The sequence below is a fragment of the Austrofundulus limnaeus genome, unplaced genomic scaffold (genome assembly GCF_001266775.1).
Source record: "Austrofundulus limnaeus strain Quisiro unplaced genomic scaffold, Austrofundulus_limnaeus-1.0 Scaffold361, whole genome shotgun sequence".
Taxonomy (NCBI): domain Eukaryota; kingdom Metazoa; phylum Chordata; class Actinopteri; order Cyprinodontiformes; family Rivulidae; genus Austrofundulus; species Austrofundulus limnaeus.
The window spans coordinates 19,857-33,363 of record NW_013952763.1 but is presented as its reverse complement, the minus strand read 5'-3'; the positions used below and the strand labels follow the sequence as shown (position 1 = coordinate 33,363).

Genomic DNA, 13,507 nt, shown 5'->3' with positions numbered 1-13,507 from the left:
TGTATATATATATACACACCTGATAGTATTTTACAAATGATGTCTGACTCTTCTTTCGTTGTGTGTATCCATTTTATTGAAACACGAAGGTCGCAGGGTTTGAGGAGACTCCAGAACACCACCGTCCATACAGCATGTCCAATATGATCCATTTAATTTATGTGGAATTTGGACGGGGATCTACGACCCATGCTGAAAGTAAACCTCCTCATCCTCTTCAGCACAAGTAAAGTCTGCCTCCATGACCTTTGCAAACTTTRAGGAGCAATAAGTTGGAATTAGATTCTAGTAAAAATGTTTTGTGTTTTGTGCAACACAGGACAAAGCATGTTAAGTAGTGATAAAGATGCACCTGTATTTAGGTGAAATGACTCACTGAGCAAACTGTTCCAGAAGGACTGGTAAGTTGCACTTCCAGTTACGGCTCCCAGTCCGGCTGGATTCCTCCTGACTGTGTGCACRGAGAACCCATCAGACCCAGTCACCTGCACCTCCACCACATGATAGTCCTTCAACCTGGAGGGATTTCAGACCTGGATCAAATCAACAGAAAACAAAACGCCTGCATGAGTTCTGATTCGAAATGGAAGACTCACTCTGTTTCCGACACGATCTCTCCCTGAACACCGGCGAAGCCGAGGGTTCCTGCTGCCACCGCCGCCGCYGCCATGGTGTTGACGTTGTTGGGGGCGAGTGGGCACAGCTCTGCCACCGAGCCTCTGAACAAAACCYGCCTGCCTTCTCCTTCCTCCCAGCCAGCAAGGGCGTCTCCTTTAAGTCGGAAGCAGGATGGATGCTTAGACATTCTTATAAACAGAGCCTGAAAAGAAGAATTTTAACAAACACTCAGCTGCATTGTTCATGTAGAAGTGACCCCTGAGGTCTCAAAACATTTTGACCCAAGATGACAAAGTTAGACAGAATGAAGGGGTTTTATTCTCATTTTTGAAAGAGCAGCTAACTGTGTTTGTCTCTTTGTGATACCTTCAACGTCCCACTGTYATTCAGCCTCTGGATGTCCTGGCCTCCCCATAATGCACCACTGGGGACATAAAGTGTCCTACCATACTGCACAGATGCCTGACGCAGCTTTTGATTCAGATCAGAGTCAGAAAGGGCAGAGGGTGAGCCCACCTGAAGGAGAAAGAACAATAAAATATTAGTTTTAGCCACAGATGCATGCACATAAACTAAATAGTAAAGTAAAGTTTTATTTACATATCACAGAAATAGATTCACAAGTTGCTGTACAATCAGAGGCAAATCAAAATATACTGTATACAATCAGAACAGGCTATACAAAAATTTGGAACAAAAAGGTATAAAAGTTGTACAACCATCAAAGGATTAAGACTGTGCAATCCGAAAAATAAAACAAGTAAATAATACCTTGACAAAAATGCGGAGGGCAGAGTAAAATATTATCATATTAAGATGAAGGATTTTGAAATCAGAAATTAATTTGGATGCAGGTCTCCGGTTGTGGAGTGTTGGTACATTTTAGAAAAATACATTTTTGATAAATTGAAATGATTTTGGATGAAAATACTGGCTGTTTGACATATATTAATATGATGAATTGTACGATCGGTAGGTAGGGTTTGGTGAAACAGACACTAAAAGGTCAGGCTGCAGAAAAATGCTGAAATTGATTAGTTAAAAGCTTGTTTAAAGAGGTGTGTTTTCAGATATTTCTTGAATGAATCAATGCTTTCAAGCGTGCGCAGATRGATAGGAAGTTCATTCCAGAGCCTGGGGGCCATGGAGGAGAAGGCTCGGTCACCACGGGTCTTGAGACGTGTGTGGGGAACCATTAGGAGATGTTGATCCTGTGASCGTAGGCTGCGTTTGGGGTTGTGAGGGGAGACGAGACTTTTAATGTAGTCAGGCGACTGGCCATTGAGAGCTCTGAAAGTGAGGACCACGATTTTGAACTTGATTCGATAATGAACAGGTAGCCAGTGAAGWTTTTAAAGGATTGGGGAGATGTGTGAGACTTATGGAAAATACAGGTGCACAGATGTCTGRAAGGATGTACCAAATGTGTTTTTACAAACAAACGTATCTGCAGAGACCAAATCCAAACATTACTCCAAATGTAAACCAAAATAATTTTTCCAACTATTTTCTGATCATTCTGTCCAACTTTGAAGAGTTCAAACTTATTAGAGAAGCTAATATATCCATCTTTTTTAWTGTCTGGTACAGCTTAAAGTGGCAATATTATGTGTTTCTCAGGCATATATTTAAATTCTATACCATAATAAAATATCTATGTCACCTTTAGTTGTTATTAAAATGTTGTTTRTATGTTTAAATAGAAAATAAACTTGAGTTCTCATCATATCTGTTTCTAAACACCTTGAAATTGGCCTCTGTCTCTTTAAGAACCTCCTCCTGCTTCTGTCCCGCCCATTTCAGCACGGGCCGGGCAGGTGTGTGCTCTGTGATGAAGAAGCTCGGCTTGGAGACACAGCCCAGAGGAGGAGATGATCCCAAAAKGCGGTTCTAGTCCCAACCAGTTGTTTTTGCTCCCCTGCCTGCTGCCTCAGGACACTACAGGATTACTCAAACACGCATGAATGAGTCAAATAAGACTCTGGGCATGTTTTTCATGAGAGGATAACATAACATGACATAAAACTAAAAAAAAGTTGATTTTACATGACATTGCCCCTTTAAAATTTCCTCAGCTAATAAATTAGTTGTTTCGTCAAACTACCAAAATCCTTGAACAGAAGATTATCTCACCATAAAATTACATTGGGACAGAAAACGGGCTCCAAATTCTCTCACGATCTGTGGATGGCAAACCTCTACAATCACATCGCACCGCCTGTAAAACATGGTGTTAGCTGATGATCATGAGAGAAATCAATATTGTAACGCTGCTGTGTAAATTTATGATGTGCACTAAAACCTGTTCCCAAAAGACGACAGGTCCTCCAGTATCAGCTCAGCAGGAACTGARCCCGTGAGCTTGTCAGAATTCCTGTTCCACACAAAACCCAGGATCAGACCGAGATCAGGTCCATCTTTGAGGATCCTGTCCACCAGATACTGCCCTGAATCACACATCCACCCACATATTATTATCAAACATTATAATCATTTATACAGCAGTGTGTGTTTGGGGTTTGATGGAGGACTTCAGACCTAGATGTCCATATCCTACAACTCCAACTCTCTGAGTGGAGAAACAGGTTTCCATGTTCTGTGTAGAGATAATAGGAAAATCCATATAAGTACAAACACATGCTGATATCCCCAAACCGCCTCTTCACTGGTGTAACAATCTGTATTTATTGCCCTGCTCACCTGATAGTCGTGCACCTGCAGGTCTATGTCTCCACCATGAAGAGCGAAAACCGGCCACGACTCTAGGAATTATGGGTAAGCGTAGTACAAAGTTTGAATCTGAGAGGCCTTGGTTAATCATTACCTGTTTCTGAAATTATTAGACAGAGGGTTTCTTCTTAACACAACTAGATTTCAGTTCCAGACCAGCGACAGAGGCCAAAACAACACTAAAAAAATTAGAAATTATACATATTTTAATGGTTTTGTTTAATTTGTGAAGAAAACCTGACCCTTTAACAGCTTGTTTTGTCTTATAGGGACTATGTTCTTGTCAGAATTATAAAAAAATAATCTTACCATTTGTGACTCTGGTCAATGAAGACAGCTGAATTTTATTTTTAAGAAGATTAGGTTTAGATGTTTTTGGAGCTGTTTATTGAGAATGAGATGCAGCCCCTAAAATATATCTCATTATATATTATAATTATACAGTTAAGAAAAATCAAAAGCATCCACATAAATAAAAGCTTAACATTTCTTGGAAAAAGTCATGTTACCCACCACTGTAGATCATCATATTGAAAAATGTTAGAATTAAACCTATTTTGGTCAAGTCTATGCATATTCACATGTAATAAAAAGAGACGTCACGCTCAGAGTGTGTGTTGTGAGTGACTCTCAGCTACTACCACATCAAATTTTAGCTCCATGTCTGTGTTGGACAATGTTGATTAGCTGAGTGGCCATCTTAAATCAGAAAGATTTCGAAAGATAATTAATTGTAAATGAACATCCAGTGGCTGCTTTAWATCAATCTCATTCAAATGTGTCCCGATGCTTCATGAGATATTTCGCTAACAGACACACAAAAACAAACAGTGTCTTCCAACGCTGCCTTTTGATGACGGGYGATAAATATAATTTGTTGTAATAATTGACCCTGAGCAGAAGTATTAAACTCTCCGTTGACATCAGAATGTTTTCGGGTGAAACTGTTGCTTTTATTAGTTTCATCAAAAATCTGAGCATGTTTCAGCACCAAAAAGCAGCTCACCTAAGTTCAAAGGTCAAGCACAGGTTGTCGTATTTAAGTTTTTAGCTATTTCACACACTGTCATTTGACTTTGCCCTCCTGGCTGCTGTTGTCATCAGCATATTACTGGTGCAGAGGTCAAAGGTCAGACGTTTGTCCATGAGAACATGAATCTGGGAAGACATTGATTATCAGAGCACAATCAGACGGCGGAAATTAGTCTAAAGTTCATTGTGGTGGAAATGTAAGGGAGTGAAGAGGCAGCAGAGGTTAGAGACGAGAGGAACAGGAGCAGGACGTACGGAGGCAGCGAAGGCAGAAAAGGAGACTGAAAACAGGACGGTTCCATCAAACAGAGCAGAGATGGATATTCTTGAGACACACGCCTACGACAGGCGGCAGAAGAGAAATGTGGTACAGTTTATTCATTTTTGCCTGAATTGTCTTGTCAATTATTGCTTTGTGCTCATAAAGAATAGAATTACTCAAATTCAAGTTACGCAAACACTTTTCATTCACCTCTTCTTTGTATTTATTTGTTTCTCTTTCCCAGTCCTGTGCTCTTCTTTTCTCTCTCTTGCCTTTCTTTTTGTCCTCGGCTTTATATTTCTACCTTCTGACTCCTGACTCGGCTCCATCAGTCATGTCTGCAGGTGTCAAATGTGCCCCAACTCTCCTGCTGGCTGCAGTGGTGCTGAGTTGGAACGGAGGTCAGAGTGCGTTAGGTGTGGCAGGAGGACTTGTCTTTTCTGCCGTCGGTGACTGCTGCTTGGTGTGGCCTGAGCTGTTCATTCATGGTAAGAGCTGTTTTTGCATAACTAACCAGTGGATAGATGCAAATTAAACTGCTTCAAAGAGAATTAGGTCCGTTGTTAAACATAAAGTATGGCCTCTACACTTCTAAACTGAGCATTCCATACTAAATGTTGATTTTAATTTTTCTTTAGGAATGGGAGCATTTGCTGTGGCTCATCTGCTCTACTCGCTCACTTTCCTATCTGGCCGTTACACAACATACTCCTCGTCCTCCTGGACCCGTTTTCTGTATCTGCTCCTGGTAATGACAGGAGGAGTTTTCTACATCTATCTGTTTCCATTCCTGCGGAGGGCACCAGACTCCGACCTCCTGACGCCTGGCGTGGGGATCTACGTCGTCCTGATCACCGTCATGGGTGTCCTAGCGATCAGAACCCGCCGTATGGTGACGTTGCTGGGAAGTTTGACCTTCGTAGTGTCCGACGTGTGCCTCGCTCTGCAGGTCTTTAAAGTGTTGCCACCAATGCAGCATGGTCAGCTTGTCGTTATGGTGACGTATTATTTGGCACAGCTACTGATTGCTGTGGGCGATATAAAAGCAGTGGAGAATAAAGACGACTTTTCAAAATGGAAGCGGTCCTAACAAGGATCCCTGCGGGACTTCAGCGGTGCCTTAGCTGTTTTTGTAAACTACCTTCTACCAAAGCAATATTGATCTAGTCATGTCTAAGTTTAGTTTTACAAATGGAAAAGATGAAAAAAGTAAACCCAGGAGCTTCCAATTTGTATTTTTTAATTCTCATTTAAAAATACTACGCATCTTTACAGACATAACTAAAACATTCAGCATATATCAGTGTGTAATGGTTATATTTTATGATTTATAGTTACATGTTTTTGTAAAACATTAATGTGTAACTCATACATGTAGTGGCATGCTTTGAACAAGCCATTGAAAGAATTTCTTTTGTTTACAGTAAATAATTGTATTTATAACTGGATTTTTGTGAATTTATGTCTTTTTTCTTAACTTTACAACAATTAAAATTCAGATATGTACATATCTAAACTGATATTTGGACGTATTTTAACATCAAAACTAGCTGTTACAAAGATATAATAAATATCTTTAAGAGACAAATTAAAAACAGCTGACTTGAAAAATAACTTTATACAGCAGTTATTTACTCAGTAAAATCCTGCGCCTGGATTACATGCAAAATATAAACAGCAACTGTCAAAAATGGACATAAACATCACTCTGCATCCACAATTTAACTCATCAACGTTCTGTTGCATTTTTTTGTACATATGCAAAAAAATACATAAGTTAAAAAAACAAATAAAAAAAACAAAAATTTGCTTTAGCGATCCATCCCAACGTCTTCGGACTGCTGCCCACTGAAACACAGAACTCTCAAACGYTCGCAGAAGTCCAACTCTTCCTGTTGGCAACAAAAACATGACTTCAGAGGGCAGAACTGYAATAAGGTTAGACACAAGACAGTACAGAACATTTTAAGCAGATACTACTATAAGTTAAGTTTTATTGGAAGGTATTTTATCTGTGATTTTTTTAAGCATTAAAACACAATCCTATTTGTGACCCATCACAATAAACTGAAGACAGAGTCAAATTAGGTTAAAATGACCTAAGCACCTTTTCAGATTCCTGCTTGTTAAAGCTACACTTTGATGTCCAGATCATCCTGATATCATGAGTGGTTTCAAAGATACAGCTTGATTTGTTTTCCTAATCAGAATAACTCATTGATATTTGGTCTGAATCCTATTTTTAGGTTATTGTAATGAGGAATTGTTGATGTCCTTTTAAAAAGAATACCTCAATCAATATTTGAATACTCTGGAAAGAAGAAAAAAACACTTTGCCAGTTCACAGGACAAATGACAAAAAGTGAAGGGTTTTCTGCTCAAAATCATTTTTTGTAGCTACTGCTCAAAAAAGGGCTTCAAAAAATTCTGTTTCCTGTTTAAGAAGAGGTTAGGATTATATTTCAGATACTTCACTGAAATGACCCTTAGATTAGATATTTATTCATTATATTTTGACAAAATGCTATTGCTGCAAATGTTTTAAACAAAACATTATATCTGCATACCACTTTTCAACTTATTCTCGATTCAAAGTGATGGGTCACATTTGAGGTGTAAAGATCAGTTTAGCAGGTTTTATCTACCTGACTTTCATCCTTTCCTTGAAGATCACTGGCTCGCTGTTTGAGTAATTCCTCCAGATCCAGAGCAGGGTTCCTGCAGTCTTTCAGTCCTTGTGGGAAATCTTCAACCAAACTAGAACCAGAACAATGATGGAAATTGAGAACTGTGATGCTACATCCAACTTAACCACATTAAATCTTTTCCCAACTTTGAGGTACTTAAGACTCTTTTTATCCCAATTTATCTTTTTTTTTCAATAACAAACTCAAAATACCAATTTCATCATTTCCTGTCTTCAAACGCTGCTGTTCAAGCATCAAAAAATCATCAGGCAAAAGAGGTTTCTTACCAGCAAAGAGCACCCAGCACGTGTTCATGGAAAGGTGAATGTGGTGCGCGGAGAACAGACACGAGCTGCTGCACCATCCCCATGGAGACAACAGTTTCTGTTAGAAGACAAATGCAGGAATATCACTGACAATATCCCATGTGCAAAAACACACAAGTGTACATGAAGTAGGGCTGCCACGATTAATCGATTAATCGATGACTAATCTATTATTAAAATAATCGATGACTAATTTAATAAATCGATTAATTGTTTTCTTTTTTTCTGTTGTTCTTTACTTTGTTTTTCTCTCCAAACTGCTTTGACACCTTCCACTGCCACATCTGCCTTTCTGTCCTTGACACACATGCACAGTAGTGGTAACTGGGGTAGGCCGTGGACGTCACAAGACATTATACAGACAGGCTCTAGTATCATGGCTACCCAGCAACAGAGCTCAAAAGTGTGGGATCATTTTAAGAAAATGAAAAAGAAACCTGTGCAATATCTGCAGAGCAGAACTTGCCTTCCGCAGTAATTATTTTTAGTTAGCATATAGCTAAAATCTAACCATGGTTATACAATAGCAGCTGCATTCTGGCGCAATAAGCTGTATGTTTTATATTCAATTAACGTATGATCCGATTAGTCGATTAATCGAAAAAAATAATCGGTGATTAATCGATTATAAAAATAATCGTTTGTGGCAGCCCTAACATGAAGACAGGAAATCTGGGATAAGTTCATTATAGACTATAAAGTCTATAGTGTGGTTCAGTCCATTAAAAGGATCCATGATTAGTTGTAACTTTAGACTTTATTTGATAAACATATATTTTAACTGTAAAATGAAAACACCGTAGGATGTTTAGGTTTTATCATTTTTAAACTAAAAGTTTCTATTGAAAATATAGATGGAGGACAACAGAGCTGCTTCATGGAAGAAGAACCTCAGCTTAGCCTGTTAGCTTTAGCGTTAGCCCCGATGCTATCACCATATATATGTATTAGCTCAGTGCTACACATTCTCCTCTCGTCACTGAGGTCCTCCATCCACATGACAGAGAGGGGAACACAAAAATGACTCAGCCTGCAACTGAAAATATGGATGGAGGACCTCAGTTTAGCTTGTTTGCCACGCTAGCGCCGAGCAAATACATATAGCGTCAGCACTAGAGCAAAGGCTAACAGGCTAAGCTGAGGTTCTTCTTCCATGAAGCAGCTCTGTTGTCCTCCATCCATATTTTCAGTTACAGGCTGAGTCATTTCTACCTTCTCCTCTCTGTCAACGCTCTCTGGTTTCATTTAAAAGAGTTGATCATCAGATATTGTCCAAGATTAACCTTCAGATAGCTCGCTCACACCGAGGACCTATCCACGTCATCATTTACCCAGAATCTTTGTATGTAAATAAAATGGCTCTGTCCGTGTTAAAATATATATTTAAAAATTTTCTAAACTAAAAACAGCCTACAGTATTTTTACAGTCTTTACTTTACAGTTAAAATATGTTTATCAAATAAAGTCTAATGTTACAACTAATCATGGATCCCTTTAAAGAGTCGTCCAATTAAAGAGGTCCTTCACTTCGTACCTTTATGTTCAGGGTGCGAGGTCAGCAGACTGAGCAGAAGAAATGCAGACTTGGTCCTGAGCTTCTCGTTTTCTGACTGCATGCCTCTCATCAGCACCGAGAAGCCGTCGTGAGCCACGAACACCTGGAGCCCAGCTTCCTGCTCTCGAACCAGACCTACAGTAAAACAGCGAAGAGATGATTATTTGCAACACAGCACACACACACGGGCCAAAACGTGCTGCCACAACACTTCAAACGATCTGAGACGTCTGAAGGAAACTGGTCACTGACATCACAACATTTAGTTGACTTCTGAAGCTATGTTTCTACACGTCTTTGATGAAGATCAACTCACATGAAACAGCATACAGAGCTTTTACTCTGACGGTAGGATTTGGGTCTGAGTCGGTCAGCTGCAGCAGCTTTGGCAGCACCTGGATTTGCAGCAGGTGGTCCTGCACCTGTGGCATGTTCTGAGCACAGGAGGCGATGAGCTGGGCGGCCCGCCACCTCAGCCCGCTCTGGATATGACACAGATACCTGGAGACGCATAGCTCCAGCCCTCCGAGAATCATAAAATCTGTAAAGTGCAGAAACAGATTAAATCAGCATCCATTACGTTCATCCATAATCTAACTCGCATGTCTGAGTTAATGATTTCGGAGCAGGGATATCAAGTCTAAGGTCACAAACCTCTAGCATTGTCCAGGTTCTCACACAACTCAGACAACATCTCAAAGGCCGATTCCCGTTCATCTTCGTCATCGTCATCCCCATCATCTTGATCTTTTTCACCCATTTCATCTTTGCGTAGAACCACCAGACACTGCTTCATCTGCTCCACCTCATCCATCTGGCCTTTGCACACCTCTGAAAGAGCTTCTCTCAGCCACGTCTTCCTCTGGAGCAAAGACAAAACGTGCAAGATGGAGTTAAAATCCGCTGATGACAGATGTTTGAGTCACACACACGTTCAATAATCATGAACTTGTTTAGGCTGATGATTTGTGTCAGAGCTACATTCAGCAATGTATTGTTCATAAACACGTTTGGAGGAAATAAAATTAACTGCACAGCTCCTTTCATTAGCTGAAGTATCTTCTAAGGCAGGGTTAAAAGCTGGAAAAACTTACCTCCTCTGACATGGGCTCTACAGGAGCAGGACCCTCTGCTGCAGAACCAGCATCTACTGCCAGCTGAAGGACACCCTGAAGGTTCTGGGGGTATCTCCTGTTCTGCCTGTTTCCTGACATGACTAAACCAGGCAAAGAAACAACTCCAGTAAGACAAATTTATTCTATAAATAGCATTATTAACAATAAAGATGGCTAAGATTATTCCTAAAAAGGTTTAAACATGGTGATGTCTGACTGTGTTGATTCCTCTGGGCTGCAGTTGTATCAGTAGAAAACTACTTTTACAAGTCAGCGAGTCAACACAGAAAATCGAATGAACAAAAATATATACGTACCTGTTAAATATCCCACCAATGGTATGTAAATCGTTGATCCTCTGTGCGCTACACGGTTTTCTCTTTATATGAACACAGACACGAAGAGCTAGAACTTTCTAGCTAGCTCACGAACAGCATGAGTCTGTCGCCATGCTTTTACCGTAAAGGATGAACCCAACGGGCACTCAAAAAGTGTCCATTCACCTTTTCTACGGTCTGTGTTATTCATTTTAGTGTTTACTTGTGATAACTAATTTCTGCTATTTAAAAAAATTAATGTACACCTAAAACACAATTGATATAACAATCATAAAGAAAAGCCATGTTCGTAAACTTTATTATATTAGGATAGTTAATGTAATTTCGTCATAGTTGATGCGTAATTTACAAAGATTATAAGTAGGTTTGAAATGAACCCCTGACTTTTGTTCTTTAAACAGGCATGGAYATGTGTGTAATGTAATACATTGTTATAGTTGAAATCTTTAATAATGATGATCATAATGATAACAACAGGAGGCTTCATTTTATTTGGTTTCATGATAGCAATATATTTATTGTACCTAAATGGCATTTTCGAAATGTATACAACATTTAAATCTTTACATATTTATCAAATCAAATGTGCTGTATGTCAACAAATTTCAGAAGAAAGAATAGATTTCTTCCAMAGAAAAACTAATCTGCGCCAGGATTTCAGTTCSTGGCTTGCGACAGCGTTGTTGGTAGTCAGAGTATTTTCTTGGTCATTTTCATCCTCTTTGGTTTGTTTAACCATCCAAGATGGCGTTGCTTGTTGGGATGCGTGCATGTTTCTCTGGTAAAATATATTTTTTTCTTTTCTACTGTACGACTTTTTATGGCTTCATGCAAGCCTGTCAAGTAGAAACAATATATATATATATATTTAATGTCACAAGTAGTGCACGAAGTTGCTTGAATTGCAGAAATATAAAACTAAACAAGGAAGGTTGGCTTCTTCCGATACCGGCGCAAGGTCACGTTACAAGAGGTTTAGCTAAAGCTAATGCCGATGAAGACCGAAATAATATATTTTCTTGTATTTCTATTGTAGAACTATTAGTGACTAATCTACAAAAAACAAGCTTTGATTTCATACTTCTCAGTTGCAGATGTTCCACGATTTGAACCTTGGGTTTTCCGGCCCAGATATCCAAATAAAAAGATGTTATGGAGTTCGTTTTGTTTTATCCATCCGATTCGGGAAATGACTAAAGGGATATTACAACTAATTTTTCACTACCTTGCGCGTGTTTAACCTGCTCTAGCTCAAAAACTACAACACCTACACTCTTCAAATCTGGACTAGATTATTCTACACTAATAGAAGAATATTTAAAAAACACGTTTGGGATTTGAGAAAGCTTTCTCTGATTTGTGAAACATCAACAAAATTTGTTTATCATCATTTTTTAGGTAACTGGACCACATTAGATCTGGTCCAGCTCAAAAACCACAACGCCTGGACTCTTCAAACCAGGACTAGATTATTCTGCACTAATAGTGGAATATGTAAAACTAAGTTTGAGCTTTGGGAAACCTTTGTCTGATTTGTGAAAAATCAATAAAGTTTGTTTTTCATCGTTTTTTAGGCAACTGGACCACATTAGATCTTGTCCAGCCCAAAAATCACAACACCTAGACTCTTCAAACCAGGACTAGATTATTCTACACTAATAGAAGAATAATAAAACAAACTTTATTGATGTTTCACAAATCAGACAAAGGTTTCCTAAAGCTCAAACTTAGTTTTACACATTCCACTATTAGTGTAGAATAATCTAGTCCTGGTTTGAAGAGTCCAGGTGTTATGGTTTTTGAGCTGGACCAGATCTAATGTGGTCCAGTTGCCTAAAAAACGATGAAAAACAAACTTTATTGATGTTTCACAAATCAGACAAAGGTTTCCCAAAGCTCAAGCTTAGTGTTTATTATTCTTCTATTAGTCTAGAATAATCTAGTCCTGGTTTGAAGAGTCCAGGTGTTGTGGTTTTTGAGCTGGACCAGATCTAATGTGGTCCAGTTGCATAAAAACAATGAAAAACAAACTTTGTAGAAGTTTCACAAATCAGACAAAGCTTTCCCAAATCCCAAACATGTTTTTAAATATTCTTCTATTAGTGTAGAATAATCTAGTCCTGGTTTGAAGAGTGTAGGTGTTGTAGTTTTTGAGCTAGAGCAGGTTAAACACGTGCAAGGTAGTGAAAAATTAGTTGTAATATCCCTTTAGTCATTTCCCGAATCGGAAGCTGGAATCGGAAGCTAATTTCAGCTTCGTCATGTGCACTGACTTAGTGTGTGTTAAACGATTGCACTTTAAARTCTGAAAGGTCCAGTCCTCTTTAATATTTAGAATCTTTTCTGATGCAGCYAATTACGTTTGAAGATATTTTTCAGTAGATTGTTGTAAAAATGACGAGGATCTAAAAAGAACATTCAATAATATATTTAAGTCAGTATTATTTTATTTTTTTGTTTTCAGTCCTTAAGCTTTCTCCACCCCGCTTGCTTCAGACCTCAATCAAAGTGGTACGTATGCTGACAAACTGCTGGTTTCAGATAGTTCTGCTGGGATTTGTGTGTTCAGGTTTTTGTTTTTTGTATGTGTAGTGTGCTGTGCCCTTCAATCAGCGCACCTTTGCTGCTGAGGCTAAGAAGACATACACCAGGGAAAAACCTCACATGAACATTGGAACAATTGGCCACGTTGATCATGGCAAGACCACCCTAACTGCAGCCATTACAAAAGGTTGGGTCTTTTAAAGTTCAAACAGTATAAATTGTAGGGATGTCCCGATACCACTTTTTCACTTCCGATACAATACCGATATTACAACTTTGAGAATTGTCCGATACCGATAT

General features: G+C 39.0%; 4 protein-coding genes across 5 annotated transcripts in view; 2 read left to right on the top strand and 2 right to left on the bottom strand.

Annotated features, from left to right (window-relative positions):
• Positions 1-53: 53 nt before the first annotated feature.
• Positions 54-3,367, bottom strand: aspdh (aspartate dehydrogenase domain containing). 2 transcript variants are annotated; one of them, XM_014023225.1, is made up of 8 exons: positions 3,319-3,367; positions 3,157-3,214; positions 2,921-3,065; positions 2,752-2,836; positions 985-1,134; positions 597-820; positions 353-516; positions 54-255 (listed from the first exon to the last, which is right to left on the bottom strand). In XM_014023225.1, the coding sequence occupies exons 2-8, from the start codon at positions 3,209-3,211 to the stop codon at positions 218-220; spliced, it is 861 nt and encodes a 286-aa protein (XP_013878679.1). In that variant the 5' UTR covers positions 3,212-3,214; positions 3,319-3,367; the 3' UTR covers positions 54-217. The 2 variants fall into 2 exon arrangements, with proteins under 2 accessions (XP_013878679.1, XP_013878680.1); XM_014023226.1 differs by having other exon boundaries at positions 377-516.
• Positions 3,368-4,512: 1,145 nt separating this feature from the next.
• On the top strand, positions 4,513-6,432 carry tmem86b (transmembrane protein 86B). Its single transcript, XM_014023227.1, has 3 exons — positions 4,513-4,747; positions 4,887-5,130; positions 5,281-6,432. Exons 1-3 carry the CDS (start codon positions 4,697-4,699, stop codon positions 5,730-5,732), a joined length of 747 nt encoding a protein of 248 aa, XP_013878681.1. The 5' UTR covers positions 4,513-4,696; the 3' UTR covers positions 5,733-6,432.
• hspbp1 (HSPA (heat shock 70kDa) binding protein, cytoplasmic cochaperone 1) lies at positions 6,242-10,788 on the bottom strand. The gene is made up of 8 exons (XM_014023224.1): positions 10,643-10,788; positions 10,305-10,426; positions 9,865-10,072; positions 9,527-9,751; positions 9,190-9,345; positions 7,617-7,713; positions 7,288-7,399; positions 6,242-6,534 (listed from the first exon to the last, which is right to left on the bottom strand). Exons 2-8 carry the CDS (start codon positions 10,422-10,424, stop codon positions 6,454-6,456), a joined length of 999 nt encoding a protein of 332 aa, XP_013878678.1. The 5' UTR covers positions 10,425-10,426; positions 10,643-10,788; the 3' UTR covers positions 6,242-6,453.
• A 601-nt stretch (positions 10,789-11,389) lies between these two features.
• Positions 11,390-13,507, top strand: part of tufm (Tu translation elongation factor, mitochondrial) — a gene marked incomplete in the record, with an annotated part of 14,431 nt that continues 12,313 nt past the window's right edge. Inside the window, 3 exon segments of the mRNA XM_014023222.1 lie at positions 11,390-11,444; positions 13,128-13,174; positions 13,256-13,394. Coding sequence (XP_013878676.1) covers positions 11,408-11,444; positions 13,128-13,174; positions 13,256-13,394 — 223 coding nt within the window.